Here is a 27,545-nt window from a genome sequence, read left to right on the forward strand (position 1 = left end):
TGGATATGGCAGTCTCTAGATGGTCCATCCTTTTGTCTCAGCTCCAAACTTTGTCTCTGTAGCTCCTTCCATGGGTGATTGTTTCCAATTCTAAGAAGGGGCAAAGTGTCCACACTTTGGTCTTCATTCTTCTTCAGTTTCATGTGTTTTACAAATTGTCTCTTATATATCAGGTATACTAAGTTTCTGGGCTAATATCCACTTATCAGTGAGTATATATCATTTGAGTTCTTTTGTGATTGTGTTACCTCACTCAGGATGATGCCCTCCAGGTCCAACCATTTGCCTAGGAATTTCATAAATTCATTCTTTTTAATAGCTGAGTAGTACTCCATTGTGTAAATGTACCACATTTTTTTGTATCCATTCCTCTGTTGAGGGGCATCTGGGTTCTTTCCAGCTTCTGGCTATTATAAATAAGGCTGCTATGAACATAGTGGAGCATGTGTCCTTCTTACCGGTTGGGACATCTTCTGGATATATGCCCAGGAGAGGTGTTGCGGGATCCTCCGGTAGTACTATGTCCAATTTTCTGAGGAACCGCCAGACTGATTTCCAGAGTGGTTGTACAAGCTTGCAATCCCACCAACAATGGAGGAGTGTTCCCCTTTCTCCACATCCTCGCCAGCATCTGCTGTCACCTGAGTTTTTGATCTTAGCCATTCTGACTGGAGTGAAGTGGAATCTCAGTGTTGTTTTGATTTGCATTTCCCTGATGATTAAGGATGTTGAACATTTTTTCAGGTGCTTCTCTGCCATTCGGTATTCCTCAGGTGAGAATTCTTTGTTCAGCTCTGAGCCCCATTTTTTAATGGGGTTATTTGATTTTCTGGAGTCCACCTTCTTGAGTTCTTTATATATATTGGATATTAGTCCCCTATCCGATTTGGGATAGGTAAAGATCCTTTCCCAATCTGTTGGTGGCCTTTTTGTCTTATTGACGGTGTCTTTTGCTTTGCAGAAGCTTTGCAATTTTATGAGGTCCCATTTATCGATTCTTGATCTTACAGCACAAGCCATTGCTGTTCTATTCAGGAATTTTTCCCCTGTACCCATATCTTTGAGGCTTTTCCCTACTTTCTCCTCTATAAGTTTCAGTGTCTCTGGTTTTATGTGGAGTTCCTTAATCAACTTAGATTTGACCTTAGTACAAGGAGATAGAAATGGATCAATTCGCATTCTTCTGCATGATAACCGCCAGTTGTGCCAGCACCATTTGTTGAAAATGCTGTCTTTTTTCCACTGGATGGTTTTAGCTCCCTTGTCAAAGATCAAGTGACCATAGGTGTGTGGATTCATCTCTGGGTCTTCAATTCTGTTCCATTGGTCTACTTGTCTGTCACTATACTAGTACCATGCAGTTTTGATCACAATTGCTCTGTAGTACAGTTTTAGGTCCGGCATGGTGATTCCACCAGAGGTTCTTTTATCCTTGAGAAGAGTTTTTGCTATCCTCGGTTTTTTGTTATTCCAGATGAATCTGCCAATTACCCCTTCTAATTCGTTGAAGAATTGAGTTGGAATTCTGATGGGGATTGCATTGAATCTGTAGATTGCTTTTGGCAAGATAGCCATTTTTACAATGTTGATCCTGCCAATCCATGAGCATGGGAGATCTTTCCATCTTCTGAGATCTTCTTTGATTTCTTTCTTCAGAACTTTGAAGTTCTTATCATACAGGTCTTTCACTTCATTAGTTAGAGTCACACCAAGGTATTTTATATTATTTGTGACTATTGTGAAGGGTGTTGTTTCCCTAATTTCTTTCTCAGCCTGTTTATTCTTTGTGTAGAGAAAGGCCATTGACTTGTTTGAGTTAATTTTATATCCAGCTACTTCATTGAAGCTGTTTATCAGGCTTAGGAGTTCTCTGGTGGAATTTTTAGGGTCACTTATATATACTATCATATCATCTGCAAAAAGTGATATTTTTACTTCATCTTTTCCAATTTGTATCCCCTTGATCTCCTTTTGTTGTTGAATTGCTCTGGCTAGGACTTCAAATACTATGTTGACGAGGTAGGGAGAAAGTGGGCAGCCTTGTCTAGTCCCTGATTTTAGTGGGATTGCTTCCAGCTTCTCATCATTTACTTTGATGTTGGCTACTGGTTTGCTGTAGATTGCTTTTATCATGTTTAGGTATGGGCCTTGAATTCCTGATCTTTCCAAGACTTTTATCATGAATGGGTGTTAGATCTTGTCAAATGCTTTCTCCACATCTAACGAGATGATCATGTGGTTTTTGTCTTTGACTTTGTTTATATAATGGATTACGTTGATGGGTTCCCGTATATTAAACCATCCTTGCATCCCTGGAATAAAACCTACTTGGTCAGGATGGATGATTGCTTGAATGTGTTCTTGGATTCATTTAGCAAGAATTTTATTGAGTATTTTTGCATTGATATTCATAAGGGAAATTGATCTGAAGTTCTCTATATTTGTTGGATCTTTCTGTGGTTTAGGTATCAGAGTAATTGTGGCTTCATAGAATGAGTTGGGTAGAGTACCTTCTATTTCTATTTTGTGGAATAGTTTGTGCAGAACTGGAATTAGATCTTCTTTGAAGGTCTGATAGAACTCTGCACTAAACCCATCTGGTCCTGGGCTTTTTTTGGCTGGGAGACTATTAATGACTGCTTCTATTTCTTTAGGGGATATGGGACTGTTTAGATCGTTAACTTGATCCTGATTTAACTTTGGTACCTGGTATCTGTCTAGAAATTTGTCCATTTTGTCCAGGTTTTCCAGTTTTGTTGAGTATAGCCTTTTGTAGAAGGATCTGATGGTGTTTTGGATTTCTTCAGGATCTGTTGCTATGTCTCCCTTTTCATTTCTAATTTTGTTAAGTAGGATGCTGTCCCTGTGCCCTCTAGTGAGTCTAGCTAAGGGTTTATCTATCTTGTTGATTTTCTCAAAGAACCAACTCCTCGTTTGGTTAATTCTTTGAATAGTTCTTCTTGTTTCCACTTGGTTGATTTCTCCCCTGAGGTTAACAGATATTCTTGTTACAAAAAGGAAAACTAGGACTATTAGGGATATTTTACCACGAGAGACACATGAATTGACTATAAAAGGTGCTTAGACTTTATTAAGGAGAGAAGAGGGTTGTAGTAGCAAGAAGCAAAGGATGAAGATGTGGGTAATGACAATGTAAAGATGTGGGAGTGTGCAGTGAACAGATGAGGTGCAGATAAAGATAAAAGAAGTTGTGTGGGCTGATGTGGGCAGTGAGAATGTAGGCAGTGTGTAGGCATGAGTGCAGATCAGTGAGGAAGGAAAGGGGCTCAATTTGTACCAAGTATTTGGTTAGAACTTGGTCAGGAGTTGAATGATGGAAAGGAAAGGAAGAGACTAGAGAACAGAGGTCTTTATGGAGGTAAACAGACTGACTATCCGCCCTGAACTTAGCTAGTAAGCTTATTTTTATTGTTTAGGTTATCTTTTTAAAAAACATATATTGTTATTCTATATTATGTTATGCGGGTGTTCTGCCTGCCCACATATCTGTATACCATGTGAATGACGTTCCCACAGAGACCAAAAGTTTTTTACTTCCCTAGGACTGGATATACAGAGAGTTTTGAGCCATTTTTTTTTTTTTTTTTTTTTTTTTTTTTTTTTTTTTGGTTATTGGTAATCAAACCTAGGTCCTCTGGAGGAGCACCCAGTGCTCTTAACCATGTAGCCCTCTCTCCAGCTCCACAGCTAACAGTTTAAATACTACGATCATATGTTCATTATGCAAAGCAATCAGGATGCCATCTGGGTGATGAACAGGTGAAATATGTGTAACACCTGACAAGATACTAGGGATTATGAAAGTGAAATTTAGTGATTCCTTTGTGTACACAGCTTGTTTTTATTATCTCTGCCCCTTTATCTTTCTTAGTTTGTATGTGGAAAGACTTTAGTAAATGTTACTTAAATCTATTTCCTCAACTAACAGTCTCAGTAATTTGTTCCTCTTCACACATTTTATTTTTCTTTCATTTTTTTTATATTTTTTATTACGTATTTTCCTCAATTACATTTCCAATGCTATCCCAAATATCCCATTTTATTTTTCTATAGAACCTTTTCTATTTATGTGTGTTCCACTTCATCATATCACTGTCCTGCATTTTTTTAACTTAGTAGAAACAATGTTCTGTTTAAATTTGTGGTCTTTCCAAAACTTCTCTCTGAAGGAGTGAATTCCTGACCTAGTGCATGTTAAATGCGTATTCTCTTATTAAACTACACTCTCAGCTCAAACGTACACTTTTTTTAGGCTGTGTTTTTCTTTAGCTTGCACAGAATTCTTCTTACAGGAGATGGCTTAGGCATTGCATGTCTGTGGTTTGGCATGTGCCAAAACAAAAGTGAATTCAAATACTAATTCACTCATGGTATAGTACAGTTGTGGAACACTTGTCTAGCATTCTCAAGGCTTCATTGATCACCACAAAATTACCAGCCATATTTCCTTCCATCTTGTCCCAACACAGCACACATAAAATCAATTCAGATTTCAAATTGTAGTGAATCATGAATGTTGTACACCATATTTTCTTCCACATTAATGGCTAATGATGAGATTTTTTAAAAAGATGTATTTATTTTATGTGTGTGAGTACACTGTCACTGTCTTCAGACACACCAGAAGAGAGCATCAGATCCCATTATAGACAGTTGTGAGCCATCATGTGGTTGCTGGGAGTTGAATTCAGGACCTCTGGAAGAGCAGTCAGTTCTCTTAACTGCTGAGATATCTCTCCACCCCCATGATGAGAGTATAATACTTTTAAATATCTTTTTTCTTTCTTTAAGTATTTCTTTGGAAATTTTACTTCTACAGGATACCCTTCAGCATAGAATGATCTTGAATTGAGATATGCTGACAGATTCTGTTTCTCATTCTAATAACAAGACAACTAATTGAATACTGAAAAATACCATAATTTTTTCTAGACACTTTTTTTCCTTTTGTTTTGTTTTGTTTTTGTTTTTGTTTTGAGACAGGGTTTCTCTGTATAGCCCTGGCTGTCCTGGAACTCACTCTGGAGACCAGGCTGGCCTCAAATTCAGAAATACGCCTGCCTCTGCATCCCAAGTGCTGGGATTAAAGGCATGCGCCACCACACCCGGCCCTTTATGGTCTTATAAAAGCATATGGTCAGTTTTACCATCATATACATAAGTGTAAACATTATGTATATTATTATTATTAAGTCTTTCTAATATCATCTCCACTGGGGAGAAACAGCAGCTTTGTCCTTTGTGCTCACAGCAGACAGAGTTTGATGCTTGATTTCTCTTGTAAGCTCCTTATAGATCCAAACCTCTTTGGTCTTTGAATCTCAGGATCACACAAGTACCTGGCACACAGTACCAGTCACACAGCAGGTACTCACTGTATTGAATAATATGGGTATAAATTGTGTAGTTTCTCAACTTTATTAGCTACACATCTAGTATATAATATAATGTGTTGCAGATGTGACTTAAGATAGATAATACATTAAAAACTACTTGGCAATTTTTGAATTTTATTTCTCCTTATAGAAAGTAGACCTCTGCCATAACTGTATCCACTCAACTTTTGTATCTTTCTAAAAGCATTCCATACATATGCAAGCAATTACATATAAATATCTACATATATGAATACCTGCTTACATATTTATTATTAATAGCACTGATATAATCATAAACATAGTTATGAATGCTGTTTTTCTTATTATATCTCCCTCTTTCCTAGCAACTCATCTTTTTTGTTTATTTTTAGCCATGGGAAACCATCCAACTGAAGAAAACTCTTGATGAAAGCTTGAAATACTTCTCTGTAAAATTGGAGTATTTCTTCACAGATAACAAGAATTATAGCTGTCAGACTGTGTAATGTTTATTTTTTTTCTTTTTTTTCCATTTTTTATTAGGTATTTAGCTCATTTACATTTCCAATGCTATACCAAAAGTCCCCCATACCCACCCACCCCCACTCCCCTACCCACTCACTCCCCCTTTTTGGCCCTGGCGTTACCCTGTACTGGGGCATATAAAGTTTGCGTGTCTAATGGGCCTCTCTTTCCAGTGATGGCCGACTAGGCCATCTTTTGATACATATGCAGCTAGAGTCAAGAGCTCCGGGATACTGGTTAGTTCATTATGTTGTTCTGCCTATAGGGTTGCAGATCCCTTTAGCTCCTTGGGTACTTTCTCTAGCTCCTCCATTGGGAGCCCTGTGATCCATCCATTAGCTGACTGTGAGCATCCACTTCTGTGTTTGCTAGGCCCCGGCATAGTCTCACAAGAGTCAGCTACATCTGGGTCCTTTCGATAAAATCTTGCTAGTGTATGCAATGGTGTCAGCGTTTGGATGCTGATTATGGGGTGGATCCCTGGATATGGCAGTCTCTACATGGACCATCCTTTCATCTCAGCTCCAAACTTTGTCTCTGTAACTCCTTCCCAGGGTGTTTTGTTCCCACTTCTAAGGAGGGGCATAGTGTCCACACTTCAGTCTTCATTTTTCTTGAGTTTCATGTGTTTAGGAAATTGTATCTTATATCTTGGGTATCCTAGGTTTTGGGCTAATATCCACTTATCAGTGAGTACATATTGTGTGAGTTCCTTTGTGAATGTGTTACCTCACTCAGGGTGATGCCCTCCAGGTCCATCCATTTGGCTAGGAATTTCATAAATTCATTCTTTTTAATAGCTGAGTAGTACTCCATTGTGTAGATGTACCACATTTTCTGTATCCATTCCTCTGTTGAGGGGCATCTGGGTTCTTTCCAGCTTCTGGCTATTATAAATAAGGCTGCTATGAACATAGTGGAGCATGTGTCCTTCTTACCAGTTGGGGCATCTTCTGGATATATGCCCAGGAGAGGTATTGCTGGATCCTCCGGTAGTACTATGTCCAATTTTCTGAGGAACCGCCAGACTGTGTAATGTTTAGACTAGGGCTACTAAAATTAGCAGCACATATACTTTAAAACTCTGTAGTAGGGACATTAGAAAAATAATACGTTACTCATCTTTAACAGTATATTTTATTTACTATAGTCAGTAGGAGGTTCCAGTATTTCTGTTTCTTGATTTTGAGCTGTAGTATCTCCTATGCAAGCACATTTTTATTTGAACCAGTCATGTGCCAATTCACCAGTAGCATCGCATACCATTCAAGACCTTACTTCTAGTAGCTTTGATTAATAGAATTTCTGAATGTAAAACTTTTGTTTTTCACCATGTTTTCCTGGCTGGCCTATAACTGACTAAGTATACTAGGCTGAACCCATAGAAATCCACCTGCCTGTGCTTCCAGAGTGCTAGGAATCTAAGCCCAGCTAATTGTAACTTTTGATAACTAATTTCTAATTTTTAAAGTAAGAATTAAAATTGCATATAATTTTTAAAAATTTAACCACTAGATTAATTATTTGCTACTGTATATTGATTCTTGTTTTTCCTCTGACTTACAGTATTGCTCTTCTAAACACATTAAATGTTTGCATTGAAAGAAAAGACAATAACAATACTTTTGGGTATTACATAGCCTAGGCTAGCCTCAAAATTACTATAAAGCCAAGAGGGATTATCTTGAACTTCTGATCCTCCTGCCTCCACCTCCTTAATTATGAAATTACAGGTGTAAGCCACCATGTCTGGTTTATGCTGTGCTGGGGATCAAACCCAAGACTTTGAGCATATTAGACAAACTTTATACCAATTAAGCTGTGTTATGTTTCTAAAAACGTGTAAAATATTCCAGTACTTTATAGCATAGTTCCCAAGAAGAGGGATTATTCTCATTGAAAAAGGGGAAACACTCATTTCCTAGGATATGTCTATAATTGCAGCATTTAGGAAATAGGCAGGAATTCAAGTTCAAGACCAGCCTGGCGTACATAATGAGTAGAATTCAACCTAAGTTATATAGCAAGTCTCAAAGGTTTCAAAAAACTAACATCATGAACTGAATATACAAAAAGATCAGTGTTTCTGGATTCACTATGAATTCTTACAGTGTGTTAGATTTTATTTTTTTCTCAGGACATTTATTACTTAAATGTAGTTACATTTATAACTACATTTAAAATTGTATGCAAAGGCTTACAATCTAATTCATTAATACTTTGTAGTCTTTATCAATACAGCAGGCATCCAAAGTCCTCTGAATCATCATAGTAGGGAATGGACTTTTCTACATTCTAATTCTTGATTTAAAGTCCTTTCTGAATTTATAGTGAGTTGTGTAGGGCCTACAGGCAAAGTCTGAGCTCTTCTATGACCATGGTGCAAATTGTGTATAGCTGTGATGTTCCTGGAAGGCTTGTTATAGCTACTTTTTATTCTTTGATTTTTAACAATATAGTGAAAAGACAGTTACATAGCATTTTTAGATAGACAACTTAAGGTGACCTGTGATTTCAAATTGTATTTCTAATCAACTAAAAAACATTCATTGTGTAATGTAGTCATTAAAGGGCTTTGTAGCACTCCTTCAACTCTGCAGGTTTCCTCTAGCATAACTGTATGTTCCTCTTCCACATACTTTCTCTTTAATCATCTATTAACCTTGTTAAGATTTTTGTGGTTTATGTTATGACTAAAAGGTATGAGATAAAGAAGAAAAGCACAATTCAAATGGTTGATTTTATTCCTTTATTTGCTGGCTTTAAAAATTCTTAAGTTGGGCTTGGGAAAGTGCTCAGTTGACAAAGTCTCTGCCAGGCAAGATTGAGGATCTGATTTTGGTTCACAAATCAGGGCAAGGTTATGTATGCCTTTAATCTCAGCTTTGGGAGGGGAGAGGAATAGACACAGGTAAATAAATCCCTAGTACTGATTGGTCACACAGCCTAGCCAAATCAATAAGCTTCAAATTCAGTGAGAGAAACTATCCCCTCTACCCCCACAAAAGTATAAAGTCATAAAGATATGGAACAGTCATGTTATTCATTGTCTCTTGGTAATCACCTTTTAGCTAAAAATAAGGTCAGTGGTACACACATAGATTTCTAATGTAAGGATTTTGTAAAAAGTCCCAAAAATTCATTTGTCTTGCCTTTAGTCACTACCAGAGCCCAGACATTTTCTCATTTATTTTGTAAATTTAGATTATGTATATCCCTTTAGTAATACAATCAAAAAACTAGGATCACCTGTCTGTGGGCTGCCTCTAGAATTGCCCTCATGTGATCACCTCAGTTAGTAAATATTCTTTTTAAAATGTGCTAGATTCTCTGTTACTCTTAAACAGTTATTTAATTTTTCATTTAAATATTTATATAAAATATGTACATATATTTTGTAGGATAATGACTTAGAAAATGACTGTCATCTTAACTGGATTTATTTTTAGTGAATGTAAAAATTGAAGGAGCTTTGTTAGCTTTTTTTTTTTTTTAGCTGAAAGGGGCATACTTTCCTCATGCTAGGAACTTGTTTACTGTTCTATTGCCCACATCTTCCAGTTTTTAAATTCTAAACTGCTCCCCAGTTTTTAATCACATTTAAAAATTAAAATTATGTCTTACTACTAATACAAACACAGTCTCTGACCAGTTTGGTCATGAGGATTGGAATTAGAATAAGAGCATGTACCATTTTTGTCTGGTCCTTGGTGCATGTATCCTAGTGAGTACACTGTTTAGTTCATCTTAAATACTTGGTTTTGGCAGCCCAAGCAGTCTGTTCTTTACTTCATTTCATAAGATACTTTGGAAAACAGTATAGTCCTTTAGTTGGAGTAGGTACTTATGGAATAAGCCATACATAATGACATTAGAATCAGTTAAACATGATTTTTTTCTCTTTTTATGCACTACTTGACATCCAAAGCAAAAAGAGGTAAGTTGGTTATAAACATCTAGGTGAACCATATTTTCCATAATAGATTTATTCTTGACTAGCTTTGCCTGAACTAAATTTCCATAAATCAAATACTTTTACATCAAGAAGCTTATCATTGTAAATTCCTTTAAAAATTTGTAAATACCTTCTGTAAAATTGTATTTTTTAAAATACTATTTAAACATATTGTTTTTCCTGTAAATTCTGATCTAATTTAAATCTTAGGACATTTGGAAACACTTCATTTAGTTTGGATTATTGTTTGTCTGATAATGTGTATTGCACATTATATGAACTCCTTTCTTAATATAAGAAAAAGAAAAACACAGAACAAAAGAACACCACAACAAACCAAACCAAGAAACAACCGATACTGAGAAAGTCTTTAATTTTGAGATACATTGATTTGCTGAAGAGGACGTCCAATCTTCTCAGAATATTCTCCAGTGTGATTTTTCTGCAATAATTTAAAAAGGAAAATTATGAAATAAAATCAAACACATTTTATTGAGTGGTATCTCATAGATTTTTCTTGACTGATATATATCTTTATAACTGAACTTTTTAGTGAAGTCCTATAATTTGTTTAACTTATTTCTCCTGTGTCTTTGTTGATTAATTAGGACATGAAAAGATGATCTGGATTTGATGCATGCTTCTTAACTTTGAACTGCCTTAGTATCTTGAGTTAACTGTACCAAGTTGCATTGTTCTTGAGAAGGTTATTTCTAAACAAAGGGTCATATTTGAAAAGGTGTTTGATTGGTATGAGAATCTGGCAACACAGTATACTTTTACCTCTTGGTGCCACTGTAAATAATTAGTCTCTATCCCTTTATCATCCATTTCTTCATGTTCATTATTTATTCCTAAATTGTCCAGAAGCAAAAAGGTGCAGTTTATATATTTCCCTTTGTAAGATTTGTATAAAATGAATTTTTCTACAAACATTGTTTTGTTTTATTGACTAGCCATAGGATATCATGATATCCTATGGCAAGTTAAATAAGTTTTTTTATAATTTGTAAACAGAAAAAAAGTTTTTCTCTGCTTAGCAAATAGTTTTAATACTTTTCAGAGTGCAATAAACCTATATGCTATTGTCAGTTAGGAAAGGCACAACCAAATGCCTTTTAAAGGTTTGTTATTTTTGTCTGAATTATATTAATATTTTTTGATATTTCAACAAGTCTGTAGTTTTGTTCCCTGAAGAATTTTAATGCATAAAGACTATTTCAAACTATCAAGGATAGAAAGATTTAATGGAGTTTGCTGTGTTGAACACTGAGTGTCTGGTGCTATAAATTAGCAGATTATATCCCAGAGAAGTTGGAAATGATGCTATCATTTTATCAGAGGTTGCTTTCAAAGAAACTAAAGTGTTTCTAGGACATATGATACAATTGGCAAAAAGGGATGAGATAGCCAACTCTATGTGTTTGATTATAAATGAAAGTTGAATTGTGACCAACCAAATGTTGGTCACAGCTACCTATTTTTATTAGTGTCAATGTCTTGTTCACTCATTACTGGAATTTTGAAAATATCTTACTGAATACAATTAGTATTTATGTGTTTCTATCATGTCCTTTTATTTTTCTCTCTATAGTATTTCTATTTCAAGTTTTTCTCATGTTTTCCTGTTATTTCAGGTGATGTACTTGGGAGTCCTTAGGTCTACTTAAGAAGTGTACTTGACATTTCTTTCTGTTAGTTCATGAATACACTATTAATAACTTGTAGATTTAGTGAGGAATAATTTAGTATTGTTATTGATATATTTTAAATGATAATTTAAATTTTATTTTTCTGATTTAAAGCCTCCAATTATCAAAAAATAATATTACTATATTAACTTTCATATTTGTATTAGACATTATTCCCCTTTTCTTATTCTTTTGTTAGGAACATTTTGATCACAGAAATGCTTGATTCACAAACTTTCTTCCTCAAGTGAATCTGTTAAACATTTACAAAATATACATAGAGAAAAAATTCACAAATCCATTAAGGGAAGTGGAATCAGTACATTAGCAAATATTTTGCACCACATTGAAAATTCCCTACACAAACTACTGTGAGGAAATAAGTAGCCTTAATTAGACATTCTTCAAGCAAAGTTGCTAACAAAGGCCGATGGAGGTGAGTTTTGACAAAACTTAAAGAAGTTAGGCATTTTCTTCTGGGATGATGGGTAATTCTGCTCCAGACTAGATAGCTCTGAAAGAGAAAGAACATTTCAAATAAACATACAGATAGGAGCAAAGGCTTTTGGAAACAAATTCTTTATATTGTTTATTTTGACCTTTCTTACTTCACTACAGCTAGTTCCTTTACTTCTTGAAGTAAAAAAATCAGTCGTAACCAGACCTGCCTTTCCTTTGTCCTGTTGTCTAATCAGTGGAGTGTGGGCTGCATGTTTTCACAAAAATTCTCTCACCTGATCTTCATGGAAATCCTGCAAGACTATTGATTAATATCAACACTTATTGAGTAAGTGAGGGTTAAAATTACTTCTTTTGTCAGCTGGGCAGTGGTGGTGCTTGCCTTTAATCCCAGCACTTGGGAGGCAAAGGCAGGTGGATTTCTGAGTTTGAAGCCAGCCTGGTCTACAGAGTGAGTTCCAGGACAGAGAAACCCTGTCTCGAAAAACAAAAAACAAACAAGCAATAAATTACTTCTTTTGTCACTTAGTTACTGTTTCACAAAGCAGGAAGCCAAACACAAAGTCTTTTTAAGTGTGTGGCTCCATGGTAGAGTCCAGGCATAACGTTTTTGAGGACCAAACATACCAGAGATAAATCCATACCGTATTAGTTACTTTTATGTTGCTATGATACAATCTCATGACAAAAAGAAATGTATAGAAGAGTTTATTTTGGTTTACAATTCCAAAGGGAGAGTCTATGATGATAAGAAAGGCATGGCAGCAGGTGGTTGGGTCAGGAAGTTTGCTGACAACATTTCAGTACAACACATGAAGCAGAGAAAGCCAACAGGAAGTTTCATTAAGCTATAAAGTCTCAAAGCCTTCCCACAACAATGTAGTTCCTAAAACTTCCTAAACAGCACTAAAAATGGAGGACCAAGGGTTTAAATATATAAGCTTATGGAGACTTTGTCCCCCAAGCCACAACAAATGCTTAGTTCTTTCTGGTAGACTCTGAATACCAGGCTGAAAAGGAGAGTTGAGCAGCATAAGATAGAGAAGGCAGTAGAAAGATGTCAGGAGCCATCATAGGACAAGCTGATAACTAGCAGGTGATCTTCCTGAAATGACTTCACTTTGTTTTATATCTACGATGAAGCTCTGACAGTCAAGGCCCAAGAGAAAATCATTTTAGGAAAGATCCTGCTATTAATATGCCTTTCCTGTTACTATTAAACATATATAACAATCACTAGGTTCCTTTTGAGCACATCTCTACAGATCTACAAAAATGTTTTGTCTTGTAGTGATGCTATGTAGATAAATAGATGACATCTTAATTCTTAATGATGATCCTATAAGAATTTCTAAAGTTAAATTAGTGATTAATAAGCTCTTTTATAGTGGGACTGCTATTAGATCCTTCTCTGCTAGTCAAAACTGCAATGAGAACTGTCAAGTCTCCCATGTGTCACCAGTTAATTGCCTCTTAGATACTAACCAGACTTTCTACTACTCAGAGCACATTCCAAGAGGTTGTAAAACAATTAACCAAAGGTCATAAAAAAGGGAATTAATGATTTATTACAGGTGCTAGGACAGAAGATAAAATATTGACTGGGTTTATCTATACAAACCTTTACTAGTATCTTAGTTATGGTTAACTTTCAATGAACCTGTGGAGCTGTGACAGGTGATAGATGTTTAGTCAGATAATTATTCCTAATGGATATGCATGTAAACATTCTCTGTTGTAAACTTCTATTTCAATTTATGATTTTATTTTATGTGTGAACTTGTGATAAACTTTTTAACATGTGATCATGTATTCTGAAAGATGTATAAGTGCTGAGAACAAAAGAGAAGAGTCAGAACTGAGCTGAGGAGAACTTTTTTGTACAGAACACTTCTTAGACAAAGAGGAGAAGCAAGAAAAGAACTTTTTCCTTGCCCCACTTAGAATCTTTCCACTTTTCCCTTTTCTTAGGTAGTTTTCATAGGAAAATTTTTACAACTTAGTAATGAACTCTATAATCATTTTTCAAAGTGTCTTTTTTTTTTTCTTCCTGTGACTTCTACTGAAAGCTACAGCTGTGTAGTTCCTGGTGAAATAGAACAAAGACCACATTACTTAATCCCCTGTTGTTAGGCTAAAGGAGTCAATTGCCTAAACCAGCAGGTTTTTACCCTCAGAAAGAGCAAGAAAGTTTTTAGGGCCTTTTAGAAGTTATCATCAGCATTTCAGTATAGTTAGAGAGTTAGAATGTCTGGAGACCCTCAGACTTTCAAGCCACACAAGAGTCCTACTCTGTGCCCCACCTCTACCCTTTCCAGGCTAGGAAGCTCCTGGCAGAAAGAATGCCAGGAAATGGTGACAGAAGCTTTACTGGGTAGAGGCAGGAAATACCTTGTGGAATGCTCATCACCTATCATGATAGGTCTACATTATCTTCCCCAAGTACCTGAATGTGTCTCTACTATGTGGAGAGTGTTTTTGTGTTATTATCCACAAACAGCAAACTCCTGTGTTTGTAAGCAGTGGTTGTAATGATTCATTTTTTTATCTTCACACACAGTGTATAGAAGTTTTTACTTTTATAATAATGTAATTACCCAGATTTTATATTCTGTCATCAGTTTAGTTGTCCCTAATAACACTGATTTGGTAGGTTTTTTTTTTTTGTTTTTTTGTTTTTTTGTTTTTTTTTTTGGTTTTTTGAGACAGGGTTTCTCTGTGTAGCTCTGTCTGTCCTGGAACTCACTTTGTAGACCAGGCTGGCCTTGAACTCAGAAATTCACCTGCCTCTGCCTCCCAAGTGCTGGGATTAAAGGTGTGCACCACCACGCCTAGCAGATTTGGTAGATTTTGCTTCTAATATGCAGACATGCATACATACATGCATACATGTATATATAAAACATAACATATATAAAAATATATTGCTAAAAAACAAGTGTGGATTTTCATTTATAATTTGTTGTGTCCCCTTATATATATTGTTGGGATTTGAGTTTTCTTTGAGTCTTCTTAAAATGTATTTATTTCTATCCTTGAACAACTTTAAAGGTAAAGAAATGTGAGAGTACTTGGCTGTTATGGATTATATTGGACTGATGATGGTAGAAAGTTGGTGTTACCATTGCATCTACTTTAGAACACATTTTCATTTTCTTGGACTGTGGTTACAAAATACCACAGACCAAGCAACTTAAACAACAAATTTTGTTTATTTGTTTGTTTATCTATTTTCCCACATTAAAATCTTAAATTCAAGGTCAAGGTGCCTACAGGAGGACTCCTTGGCTTTCAGGTAGCCACACTCTTACTGCATCCTTGTTTGGTCCTTCCTCTGAGTTATATACATTTTTGTGTCTTTCTGATGTCTTCTCAGCACAAGGATATGCATCATATGGAGTAGGACCAAACTCCATAACATCATTTTAACTTAATCACCTCTCTGAAGGTCTCATCTCCAATTACAATCCTATTCAGAGGTCCTGGGTTGAGAATTTAACTTTGAAAGGATACAATTCAGGAGCTATCATACTCCATATGGGCATTATACTAAAAGAACATATGAAGACAGTCAGTAACTTGGGCTTAAGCTCTTAACTCTGTTACTTACTTGCACCCTGTGCTGACTAGATTTATATCACAGATTATATGATTTGACACAAATTAGAGTCATTTGGAAAGACAAATCATAATTGAGAAAATGCTCCCAACAGATTGGTCTGCAGGCAAGTCTTTGTGACATTTTCTTAGTGATTTAAATGGGACAGCCCATTCCATGGTGTATGATGTATGGGTAGGTAGTCCTGGGGGTGTATAAGAAAGCAGACTGAATAAGCAAGCCACTCCTGCATGACTTCTACATTGGCTCCTGTGGATTACAAGTTTTATGAAGAAATAAACCCTTTCCTCCCCAGGTTGCTTTTGGTCATGGCCATTTATTATAGCAATAGAAATGCTAACAGATCCTGTCTTAGTTAGGATTTCCATTGCTGTGAAAAGACACCATGACCAAAGCAACTCTTATAAAGAACAACTTTTTTTTTTTTTTTTTTTTTTTTTTTTTGGTTTTTCAAGACAGGTTTTCTCTGTATAGTCCTGGCTGATCCTGGAACTCACTCTGTAGACCAGGCCGGCCTCGAACTCAGAAATCCACCTGCCTCTGCCTCCCGAGTGCTGGGATTAAAGGCGTGTGCCACCACGCCCGGCTTTAAAGAACAACTTTTAATTGGGACTGGCTTGCACATTCTGAGGTTCAGTATCATCATGGCAGGAAGCACAGCAACGTCCAGGCAGACATGGTGCTGGAGAAGCTAAGAGTTCTACATTTTCATACAAAGGAAGTCAGGAGCAAACTGTTTCCAGGCAGCTAGGAGGAGGGTCTCCAAGCCCACTCCCACAGTGACACACTTCCTCTAGCAAGACCATACCTCTTAATAGTGCCACTTCCTGGACCAAGCATATTCAATTCACCACAAGCCCTAAGAAAATCACTTAACTCTTTGATATTCAGTTCTCTAAGCACTAAAACAACCTTTTTTTCTCAATAAAAGTCATGTAGAAAATGATCAGGCATAGGCTTCTCTTACTTTCCAAGCCTCATTTCTGTATTCTAAATAAAATTAAATCTATCCGAGTGTGGTGGTGCATAGTCGTAATCATATTACTTGGAAGACAAAGGCAAGAAGATACCAGCTTAAGACCAACATGGGACCCTGTTTCAAAAGTTAGAAAGAAAGAAAGAGAGAGAGAGAGAGAGAGAGAGAGAATCTATTTGATTGATTTTTTTTTAATAAGGATCAGAGATCCTTGTATGAAAGGTATTTAGTTTATGTCTATAGAGCACTTCCTTAACATTACAATTCACCATTATATTTCATCTTTCTTGTTTTTCTCTTTCATTCTGTTTCTTTCTTTTCTGTCAATCAAAATCAGGTCCAGGTTTTCAGAAAGAAGAAAGAGGAACACTTTAGAACACATATCAAAGGCTCTGTTTTCCTTTCTATAAGAACATAAAAGAAGTTGTCTCCATGCTTTGATATTGACTGTGGAATATCAAAATAATCCATGTATCTATCAACTTTTTATTAAATATCTGTCATAGATAAATATTCTTGTTTTTATACTATAGTTTAGTCACCTGTTATCGAATATTGACCATTCTCTGAAAGTTCATATTTTTGGTCCAAAGTTATATCTACTTGAAAGTTGCAACAATGTCATTCTATGATAGAAATTGTTCAGATGTATTTATTAGATTTTTTATTAAAAATAGTATACTAACTTAAAAGACAATAACCATGTGTCTTACTAAAAGATCTTTGAATCATGAACTTCCATTTCTCTTGCCTATATTTTCTCATGCCTGTTTTTGAGAATATGAGTTGCTATTTTCAAAACATGAAAAGAGAAGCCAGATATAGAAGTAATACCTATAATCCTAGCACTCAGAGCTGACACCATTAGATCATGAGTTTGAGGCCAATGGGGCCACAGAACAAGTTACTGTCTTGAAAGGAGTGAGAAGAGCAGTGAAGGGGAGGGTTCTTATCTTTTTCTTTTTAATTTCATTGCTGAAGGAAAGATACTAAAAAGTCATGCAACATAAATGAAGAGGTGCCAGGGGAAAAAGAGAATATGAAAGCAATAGGATAGACACCTAAATGTGTCAGAGAATGTGGAAATAAAATTTTTATACAGAAGAAAGAAAAGTTTTTCTAAACTTAAGCCTCAAATTCAAGCCTGATCTTTGACAAATTTCAGGAAATGGATGCATTCATCTGCTTAATATACAGTGGTGACAGCTAAAAGCCAGTTCATTAAAAATGCCTTCTGTTAGACTAAACTTCTTTTTCATACATAAAGCCAGGGTAAGTGCTATGTCTGAATCTTGACAAACAACCAGCTGTTTAAAATTTTTTAAGGCAAATAGAGAATTAGTTATACAATTTTTTACATTCATAACTGGTTAAAAAATTGAAAATCATCCATTAAGATGTATGAAATAGCCTTATTGTTACCAGTCTAAAATGAAGATATCAAAGTAAAATTGCCATATTTTTGAATTGATACATAAAAATAGGAGAGAGGCTTACATATTAAATGAGTAGAATTCAAAAGATACATTAAGTAGAAAAAAGCTTAAAATGCATCAGGGATAAATATATAATGTTTAAAAAGTAGGAATCAGAGTTGCAACTCAGTGGTAGAGTGAATGCTTAGCACGCACAAGGCCCTAGGTTCAATTCCCAAAGCACAAATTATATAAACTATTTCATTAGAATTATAAACATATATTAATAATGGCTATATATGTGTATGATAAGTATGCCCATATTTTATTGGCATTTAAACATATATCCATAAGCACAGGGTAGAAGAAACATGACTTGTTATCACCATCTATAAACAAAGAAAGATTGGCATAAAATAGCAGTGAAATGTGGTTTCCTTTAAATGTCATAATGATTTTATTTTCATAGAATTTTGATGATTTTGATGAGGCAGGTCTTCTGTGTTTCTCTCCTGTAGTCATGCCAGACTACATATGATTTTATTTTCACACACCTCAGGGTTAAAAAGGTGTCCCTGGACTATGTTCTCCAGGGTAAGGGAGCTACGTGATAGGAGAATGAGAGAAGTTGCCACCATGTCTCATATTTGGCATTAAGGAAACTCAGAGGTTCAGATGGTTATTATGGACATTTGAGTAGTACTGGATGTAGCTTATGGTGCTAAGAGAAGGAGATATGTATGAAAGATACATTTCCACTAAGAGCCATGGCTGGATTAGACCTTCCACCTTGAAAATAGGCTTTAATAAGTCATGCTTTATGAAACTTGTGTGACACTGCTCTTTTCACAGAGTATGTGGTAATCAAGGAAACCTCTCCTAGAGCCTCATCCTGGCAGGCTGTATACTCCACAGCTCAGACTGTACTCATATCCTAAATGATATCCATAGTATCTTGTGGGATGATGGAAGAGCCAAAACCTAATGTTCAAACTCATTCCATTCAGGTTACTCTCACCGATCTCAAGCAGCCATTACTCGGTTTCTGGACTCCCAAAGGCATTGGTCTTTAGGAAATTAATGAATTTTCTAAATTGCATCAAAAAGGTTAGAAGTAGTAGAAACCTGAAAGAAATCTTTAAAGCAAGACCTCTTCTTTTCTTCCAGGGAAATCTATTGTTTCCAGCAACCCAAACCAACCAACCAAACAATCAAAAAAACTAACTAAACCAAAACCAAAACCAACAAAAACACAAAACATTATTCCTGTTCTTGGATGCTATATCTTGTTCTGTGCTTTTGATGTATTTTATTTTCTTCAAATCAGTGTCTCAACTGTGTAGTGATGTTCCCTCACTATATAACCCTGATACTTTTGGAGGTAACTGATAGAACTTTAAGTAGCCAGAATATACAGTGCCCAACACATGGTAAGCAATAAATGAGTTTCAGATGCAGTCACTTCTTCCTCATCATCACCATCTCCATGGCATGTTAGTGTTAAGTGCTCACTGAATATGTTTGTCTTTCTCAATGAAGCAGATATGTTATCTTTGTATTTTTGTCCCCACTGTCTCCAACATAAAGTTAGTAATTTGATTATTGAATAATTGAAACTATCTTAATTAGTAAATCACAGTATCAACTTCCACATAATTGTGTCTTTCATGCTTTAAAAATAATAAGATTCTGCTACAGTTGCCTTGAGAGTCTGTCTGACCTAGAAGATCATAGTCGGAGCTGAAAGATCAGGAACTGAAGTCTGAGAAAGATCTTTTCTATCTCCCAGAACACCTGCTTTACCTTGCAGAGTGTATGTTAAAATATTGTGTTTCAGTTTAGCATAAAGTGGGCATAACTAAAGTTGTGTGGACCCAAGAGGAAAGATTTTAGAGACAATGGAGTCAGAGCAATGTAGCCTTTAAAGTTTTATTCACATCAATAAATGGTGTTTTGTACATTTGGATTCTGCTTTTTTTCTCTTAAGGACAGCACTTAGAGGCCGGGTGTGGTGGCGCATTCCTTTAATCCCAGCATTTGGGAGGCACAGGCAGGTGGATTTCTGAGTTCGAGGCCAGTCTGGTCTACAAAGTGAGTTCCAGGACAGCCAGAAACCCTGTCTTGAAAAACAAACAAACAAACAAAACAGCACTTAGTTAAATATTTATAAATGTAAATTATTAACAATAACAACAGGTGGTTTCTATATTTTTTATTTACTTATTATTATTTTAGACAGTCTCATTATACAGTTTTGGCTGGCTTGGAACTCACTATGCAAAACAGGATGGCCTTGAAGCCAAAAGATCTGTCTTATTTTGCCTCCCAAGTACTGGGATTAGACATATACCACCATGCCCAGCAAAGTGATTTCTTTTCAAAAGAGAATATATGACTGGAGAGATATCTCAGTGATTTCTTAATTTGTTGCTTTTAGAGAAGACCTAAATCACTTCTACTTACATGGTTCACAACTGCCTGTAACTGTAGTTCCAGAGGGATCTGACACCCTCTTCTGACCTCTGTGGGTACCAGGCATGCACATGATACACATACTATATGTACATGTAGGCAAATACCCATATACATAAAATAAAAACAAATAAATCTTTAAAAAGGTAAGAGAACATAATGTTCACTATAAATGTAAAGAGCTACCAAATCAGGCAGCTTATTAAGGAAGTGCTTTGTGGTCTTGATCATCTGCTTCCTAATTATTATCAGAAGGGGTATTTTCAATGTATGATAAGCCATGACTGCATTGGCAGAGAAATTATTTCTGGCATACAGAAGATTTGAAAAATAATAATTTTGATACTCCAATTGATTCTAAGGATTGCTATTCAACAAAGTCTAACTCTGCTTTGGAAATGTTTCATTTATCCCTTACTGACAAGCATAACGATTACAGAGTACATGTTCAGGCCTTTTTCCTCCCATTGTACTTAAAGAAGGGCAGCATGGACCTGGTTAACTTTAAAATTGCCTATCAGGTGGCTCAATTAAAATTCACTAGCTTTCTAAAATTGTCAATAGAATTTTAACCCAAGCCTGTAGATCTAGAATTTGAGATGACGTGGCTTTATATTTGCACATATCTAAACTGTTCACCAAAGAAAATGCTTTAAGAGTAATTTTCAAGTCAACTCTCATTTTTACTTTTTTTAAAAGATTTTTTTTGCAAAAATATTATGTATGCATTTCCAAATAGCCTCTTGCATGTTTCTAATATTATGAACCCAGTGCCAGAGAGCAGACTGATTTCTGATGGGTTATATACCTATTTTCTTGGAATTGTTGATTAACATAATAACAAGTTATAAAATTTATTTAATCTAATGAGAGTTATAGTATGTGATTTTAAAGTAATAAAAACAAAACAAAGTGAGCACCATTAATAAGGCTGGTTTCCTTCATCAGTCCTGTTTATTAAAATTTTATTATATAATGAATCATCTAAGATTTCTGCTAGCAATTCTTTTCAACACATACAATCAATTTCCAGAAAACTGTAAATATAATTTTCTTGTTTAATTTCTTGTTAATAAAATATTGTTTGGCTTTCTCAAAATATCTGTGTTTAACAATATTACTATATGCCCTGACAATAAAATCTATTTCCTGAATATATTTCATTTTAGAACAGCATATCTGTTTGCTAATTAAATAATCAGCATTATGTTCAAGTTCAGGAGTTAGAATTTTTAATATTAATAGATTCTGATTTTAGAGTAATCAAAACACCAAATATGAATGGCCATAGGACATAATGTACTATTAAAATCTTGCTACTAATTTTATGTCATTAGTTTTTTTCTAAGACATTAATTAAAAATTCAGTCTTTTCTATTGGCATTAGTCAAGGAAAAAAACACACCCACAAAAGAAAAAAAAAAAACCACACTTAATCTAGATGTTTCTAAGTAAACGTTCCCGTTCCTCACTAAATCTCAGGCAGCTGATTTAGTTACTGTTGCTAACACCATTGTGTCATCTCTTTGTATACATGTCTAATTTATTAGTTTCTTGTAGATTGTCAGCAGCCTGCTGCCTCCGTACCGCCACAGTGCTCACAACTAGCTGGGAGGCAAGACTACCCAACGGTCAGGTAAATTCACAGGTCCTTCCTTCTCCCACCAGCTGCATGTCAGCTCCCCTTCCCAAGACCATAACTACCTATGCATCTTTATGTTATTGCATGTTTTTCATGAATTGGCTACATGACTTCACCCTTGTTCATATTTCCAATGAGCATGCACAGGAGTTAGTGCTATGTCATCAACCACTAGTTGATAGAATAGAGGCTGCTTCATTTCCCCTTTGTGAGAAAATACTTGAATTATTCCAGTGTTTCATTGCCTCCAATCTTAAACATGTAATTGTTAAGTTATTTGACCTACTTTTCTTTTACTTTTTTGTCCTTCAAATACAATTCTCAGGTAAACAAACAGGGAAAATATATGAAATTATATATAAAACTTATCTGATGTCCATTCTAGGACAGTTTTAATGGTTTCCATTTTCTGTTTACTCAGTCCCATTGTTAAAACTGAATTGAAAAGCCATTTGTGGTAGTACATACCTGTAATCTGAGCAGTTTGGAGGCTGTGGTAAGAGGTGGAGTTTGAATCAGAATGAGGTATATAGTGAGTTCAAGGCCAGCTTTTGATACAGAATAGCTGTCTTCAAAATCTATAAAAGAAAAAGAGGAAAGGAGGAAAATGGAGAGAAAAACTCAAATCTGAATTCCCAAAAGAATATTTGCAGTGATTATTTTCCCTTTATCTGAAATGAAGTGTTTTAAAGGCATGTTTAAAACTTCCTTGAGCCAGGCAGTGGTGGTGCATGCCATTAATCCCAGCACTTGGGAGGCAGAGGCAAGCAGATTTCTGAGTTCAAAGCCAGCCTGGTCTACAGAGTGAGTTCCAGGACAGCCAGAGCTATACAGAGAAACCCTGACTCAACAAAACAAAACAAAACAAAACAAAACAAAACAAAACAAACAGGAAAAAAAACTTCCTTGAGTTCCTAGGCACTGAGAGGAGAGTTTGCTGACAGTTCATATTTGATTTTTAAGCTGTCCAAAACAGTTTCTAGTTCCCTCCATCCTAAGTGACTACCCACGGCCTAGAATCATCCCATCAGAACTTTCTCATCTCCACAGTGTCTTTCATCCTCATTTACTTGGTTTCTGTTGGTACCAAGCCTCTGGAATCTGGATATGATCTTTAGAGTCTACTTACTAATATACATAAATGTATCTTTTGTTCTCCTACCAGAGGAGGGTTTGTATCAAGCAAGGATCAGCTCAAACATGATTCCATGTGTGTGTCTAAGATGAGTAGCTGTTATTTGCAGACTATATGTATTCTTGCCTTTGCTGGATAATCACCAATACAGAAACAATATATCCAAAGCTAGTATGTTATGTGGTCTATTGCCTAAGTAAGTAGAACACTGCCCCCAGTGTTGTAGACTGAACCTGTGCTCTCTCATATGTTAGGTCAAGGGGTCTACTACTGAGCTGCATTCCCAGCCCCCAAAGTACATTGATAAATAGTCACTAGACAGTGTCTTCTGATTAATGTCTCTTAGAAAGCTGATCAATACCACTTCAAGTAAGAGGATATTTATCTCAGAACTATTTTATTTATCTCAGAACTATTTTCTTTTTTTTTTATTTATTGACTTTATTTTTTATGTGTATTCTGTTTGTATATATTTATGTACACCACATGTATGCATGGTACTTGGGGAGGTCTGAAGAGGGCATTGGATCTCCTGGAAGCAGAGTTAGAATGGTTGTGAAGTACCATGTGGGTACTGAGAATTGAACCTAGGTCCTCTGCAAGAATAACATATACTCTTAATTACTGAACCATCTCCCCAGCCCCTCAGAAATGTTCTTTACTAATGTATTGATGGCATTTATAGTAGTAGCCAGTTCTGTATAATTTCAATTATATAAGTAACTGAATATTAGTATGAATGCTCAAGTTGATCTGAGAGGGATTTTATAGTATAGTATAGTGTTTGGAGACCCGGACACCTGTAGTCTAGATTCCACAAAGCAGCCTCCCTCAATTGGGGCACTAGGGTAGTGTCAATGCAGTACAGATGCTCCATGAATGCAGACTACATGTGTGAGTAAATGGGCTTTGGAGTCAGACTTCTACCTTGTAATTCTACCTCTTACATACCTACATGTGTAATCTTGGAAAATTGCTTCTGTTGGCAATGATGATGATGATTTATAAAGTAAGGAAGAAAATGGACATTGGAGGAATTCAATGATGAAGGGCCTGACATGTCTGCCCTGTCTGCTGTTAGCACTAACACTTTGTACATTGCCATCCCTGACCAAAATTTTGTTTATTTTGTGACAAATCTAGTTTTCTTGGACAGAGTTGTAATACTACTGCTTTAAGAATTTCCATGGGCTGGCGAGATGGCTCAGCGGATAAGAGCACTGACTGCTCTTTCAATGGTTCTGAGTTCAAATCCCAGCAACCACATGGTGGCTCACAACCATCTGTAATGAGATCTGACGCCCTCTTCTGGAATGTCTAAAGACAGCTACAGTGTACTTACATATAATAAATAAATAAATCTTTAAAAAAAAAAAAAAGAATTTCCATAAGGCAGTAGTGCAGATGTATTCCTTCTGTTCTGAGATTACTAAATTTAGGTGCTTCCTGTCTCCATGGGGGGTGATTTGTTGAAAGAAAAACAATTTAGAGAATTACAGACACCCTAGTTTCTATCCAAGTAGACATAGCATATCCAAAGCAGACTTTTCTTTCTTTTTATAGTTCACTCAAAGAAATTATTAATGCGTAGAGGTTTGAAAGGAGTCCTCTTCAGGGTGGCTTGGGTTCTGAATGGTTTCTGCTGTGAGAGGATCAGAGTCAGTTCTGCACTGCCCTCTTACTCCTTCTGGGCAAGAAGGGCAATATACAACCAACATTAGAACTCTTACTGGGTACCAGGCAAGGGTAAATTCTTCACATGTGTTAGTCATTGCGATTCCTGTATAAGCTAAACAGCTATTATACTTTTCTAAAGGAAGAAGTCTAGGTTTAGGCAGACAAAACAACTGTCAGGTGCCACATATTTTTTTAATACAATTGAGCCAAGTGACCTAACACCTATTCCCTGTCCATTGTAGAGCATGGCTGCACCTCAGATAAGGAACCAGTCATTGTACCTACAGTTGGTAAAAGAAAGCCTGTTTAAGTTATGCTGACTCAGTTTCTTTCAATTGAAAAGTGGATTCTCAGTGAAACATGAGAAAATTTTCTAGGAATGCTGAGTGAGTTCAGATCAGCTGAGTTTCTCATTTTGAAAAAAAAAGTTTACTTCCCTCCTGTTTATATGTATATATTTATGTAATTTTTGTAACTTTTTTTAGTACTACAGATCAAATTCAGGGCTATACATATGTAATCTACTCACATAACTTTTAAGGTGTATAATTTCTTAATAAACAGTGTTTTTACACTAAAAATGTAGAACTTTTCCACATATGGTTTTGTTTTTTGAAACATAGTCTTCCTATGTGGTTTAGGCTTATCATGAATTCCTTGAACTCTAGGCTTCAAGTGATCCTCCTGCCCCAACCATCCAAATAGCTTTAACTGTAGGTGTATGCCACCATATCAAACATTTATGTACTTTGTTTTTTAGCATTGATTAGAGTTTTTATTTGAATTATCATTCACAATCTATATAAGTAATATACAAGGCATGGAAAACACCACAAAATAATATCGAAATATAAGGTAAGAGCACAGTATGTCATTTCAATAAATATAATTCAAAATTTTTGTACTTTTTGCAGGCTGATTCTATTCTAAGTTATTTAAATCTTTATATATAATGATGTAATGGGAAATGATGTAACCTTGGACATAATATATTAAATATATAAATTAAATATATAAAAATGTTTACTATCTATCACATCTGCACATCTGCTAAGTTGTGTTTACCAGGAAGAAGACCAAAAATAAATAAATAAATAAATAAGCATTTTGAAGATTTACCAAGCTTCCTGAAGATATGTCCAACTTAATACCTGAAAACCTCAGTAATGAAGTATTAAGCTCGGGGCTGGAGAGATGGCTCAGCAATTAAGAGCACTGACTGCTCTTCCAGAGGTCCTGAGTTCAAATCCCATCAACCAAATAGTGGCTCACAACCATCTGTAATGGGATCTGATGCCCTCTTCTGGTGTGGCTGAAGACAGCAACAGTGTATTCCTATAAATAAAATAAGTAAATCTTAAAAAAGAAAGAACATGAAGTGTTAAACTCACTGTTCCATCATCTTCCAGTGAAAAGTTAACTTATTTGTGGTAAAAGCTGAATAATAAATCTTCTAAAGATATTTAGCACTCAAAATTGAAACTAAATTTATAAAATTTTCTAATAAATAATATATCAAATGTTTATTTTAAAAATAATTCATTTACCTGTCAGTCAAGAATATGTTTCTTACAAGTTAATATATAGACCTAAAATATACATGACATTACTGCACTTTATGCAAACTTCAAATGCTAATACTATGGTTTAAAATATTCTTCCACTTTATAAGAAATTTGAAATAATGAAAATAATTTTATGTCATCATGAATGACCATCAAGATGTTGGGCCAGCTGAACTATAACCCGTGCTCAGGCTATTGCCATATTCCTCAGCTAGCCATGCAAAAACACTCTAGGAAGAAGAGTACTGAATCATACAAGGTCCTTCATGCATACCATGACTACCATAATACTTACTGCTTGCTATAACTTGTGCTGTGTTTTATGTTTAATTCCATAGAGAGAACTTTTTTCTAACTTACAACAATTTACAGAAAGAAACACAAGGTCTGAGGAATGTCTTTCTAAATTATTAACTTGTTATTCCCTTTATCATTGACTACTAGGAAGGTCAAGTTTAACCTAACGCAATATTGTTTTTCTTTTATCATTAATTAGATAAATCATACACTATCTTCTTGTTCCTTGTTCTACCATTTCATATTTGCTACATTTTAACCATATAGGTTGGGCTTAGTCACAGAGTGCTTGCCCAAACTGTATGAAATCTTGGTTTCATTGCAAGTATCACCAAAAGGAAAAAAATTAGGAAAGATAATTCTTATCATTGATCATCCTCATCAATATAGAACAGCAGTTTCCTTTTAAACTAAATTTACAGTGGGTCAAAGAGTAGGAAAGGATGTAATGTCTAGCTAAATATTTACATAATTATGATTTTATACTAATGTTCAACAGATATATCTGATTGACAATTTCAATACCAAATCTTCAAAAGTATTTGTTTAATACAAATTTTAGTTAACACATCCAAAACATTACCTTGAAATATTTAGATGAATAATATTATATTGTATGTATATACACACATATATATAATAAGTTATATAAAATACTCCCTATAGAAATTAATTATATGATACTAAAATTCATAATATATGGGGAATTGCAATTTAAAAAATATTCTTACTGTGCCCT

At 35.3% G+C, this 27,545-nt stretch overlaps 1 protein-coding gene and 1 long non-coding RNA gene across 14 annotated transcripts in view; one reads left to right on the forward strand and one right to left on the reverse strand.

The window, feature by feature from the left end:
- Positions 1-27,545, forward strand: part of Bicd1 (BICD cargo adaptor 1) — a 154,506-nt gene that overhangs the window by 119,476 nt on the left and 7,485 nt on the right. For 4 of the 13 annotated variants that reach the window (XR_869604.3, XM_006507014.4, XM_006507018.4 and 1 more), the window contains 2 exons: positions 9,832-9,840; positions 22,051-22,126. The exons of 3 other annotated variants lie outside the window; for them this stretch is intronic. Coding sequence is in view for 8 of the 10 variants with exons in the window: in XM_006507014.4 (XP_006507077.1) it covers positions 9,832-9,840; positions 22,051-22,126 (85 nt within the window). In the remaining 2 variants the exon portion in view is untranslated. Of the gene's footprint in view, positions 1-9,831; positions 9,841-22,040; positions 22,127-27,545 lie in introns of all 13 variants that reach the window. 6 more of the 13 variants (XR_003956156.1, XM_006507015.4, XM_030255123.1 and 3 more) reach the window with 2 other exon arrangements.
- Positions 11,695-26,186, reverse strand: Gm38931. The gene is made up of 3 exons (XR_869630.3): positions 26,064-26,186; positions 22,601-22,710; positions 11,695-12,063 (listed from the first exon to the last, which is right to left on the reverse strand). It is a non-coding gene; the product is annotated as a predicted gene, 38931 (long non-coding RNA).

Source organism: Mus musculus, chromosome 6 (assembly GCF_000001635.26).
Source record: "Mus musculus strain C57BL/6J chromosome 6, GRCm38.p6 C57BL/6J".
Taxonomy (NCBI): domain Eukaryota; kingdom Metazoa; phylum Chordata; class Mammalia; order Rodentia; family Muridae; genus Mus; species Mus musculus.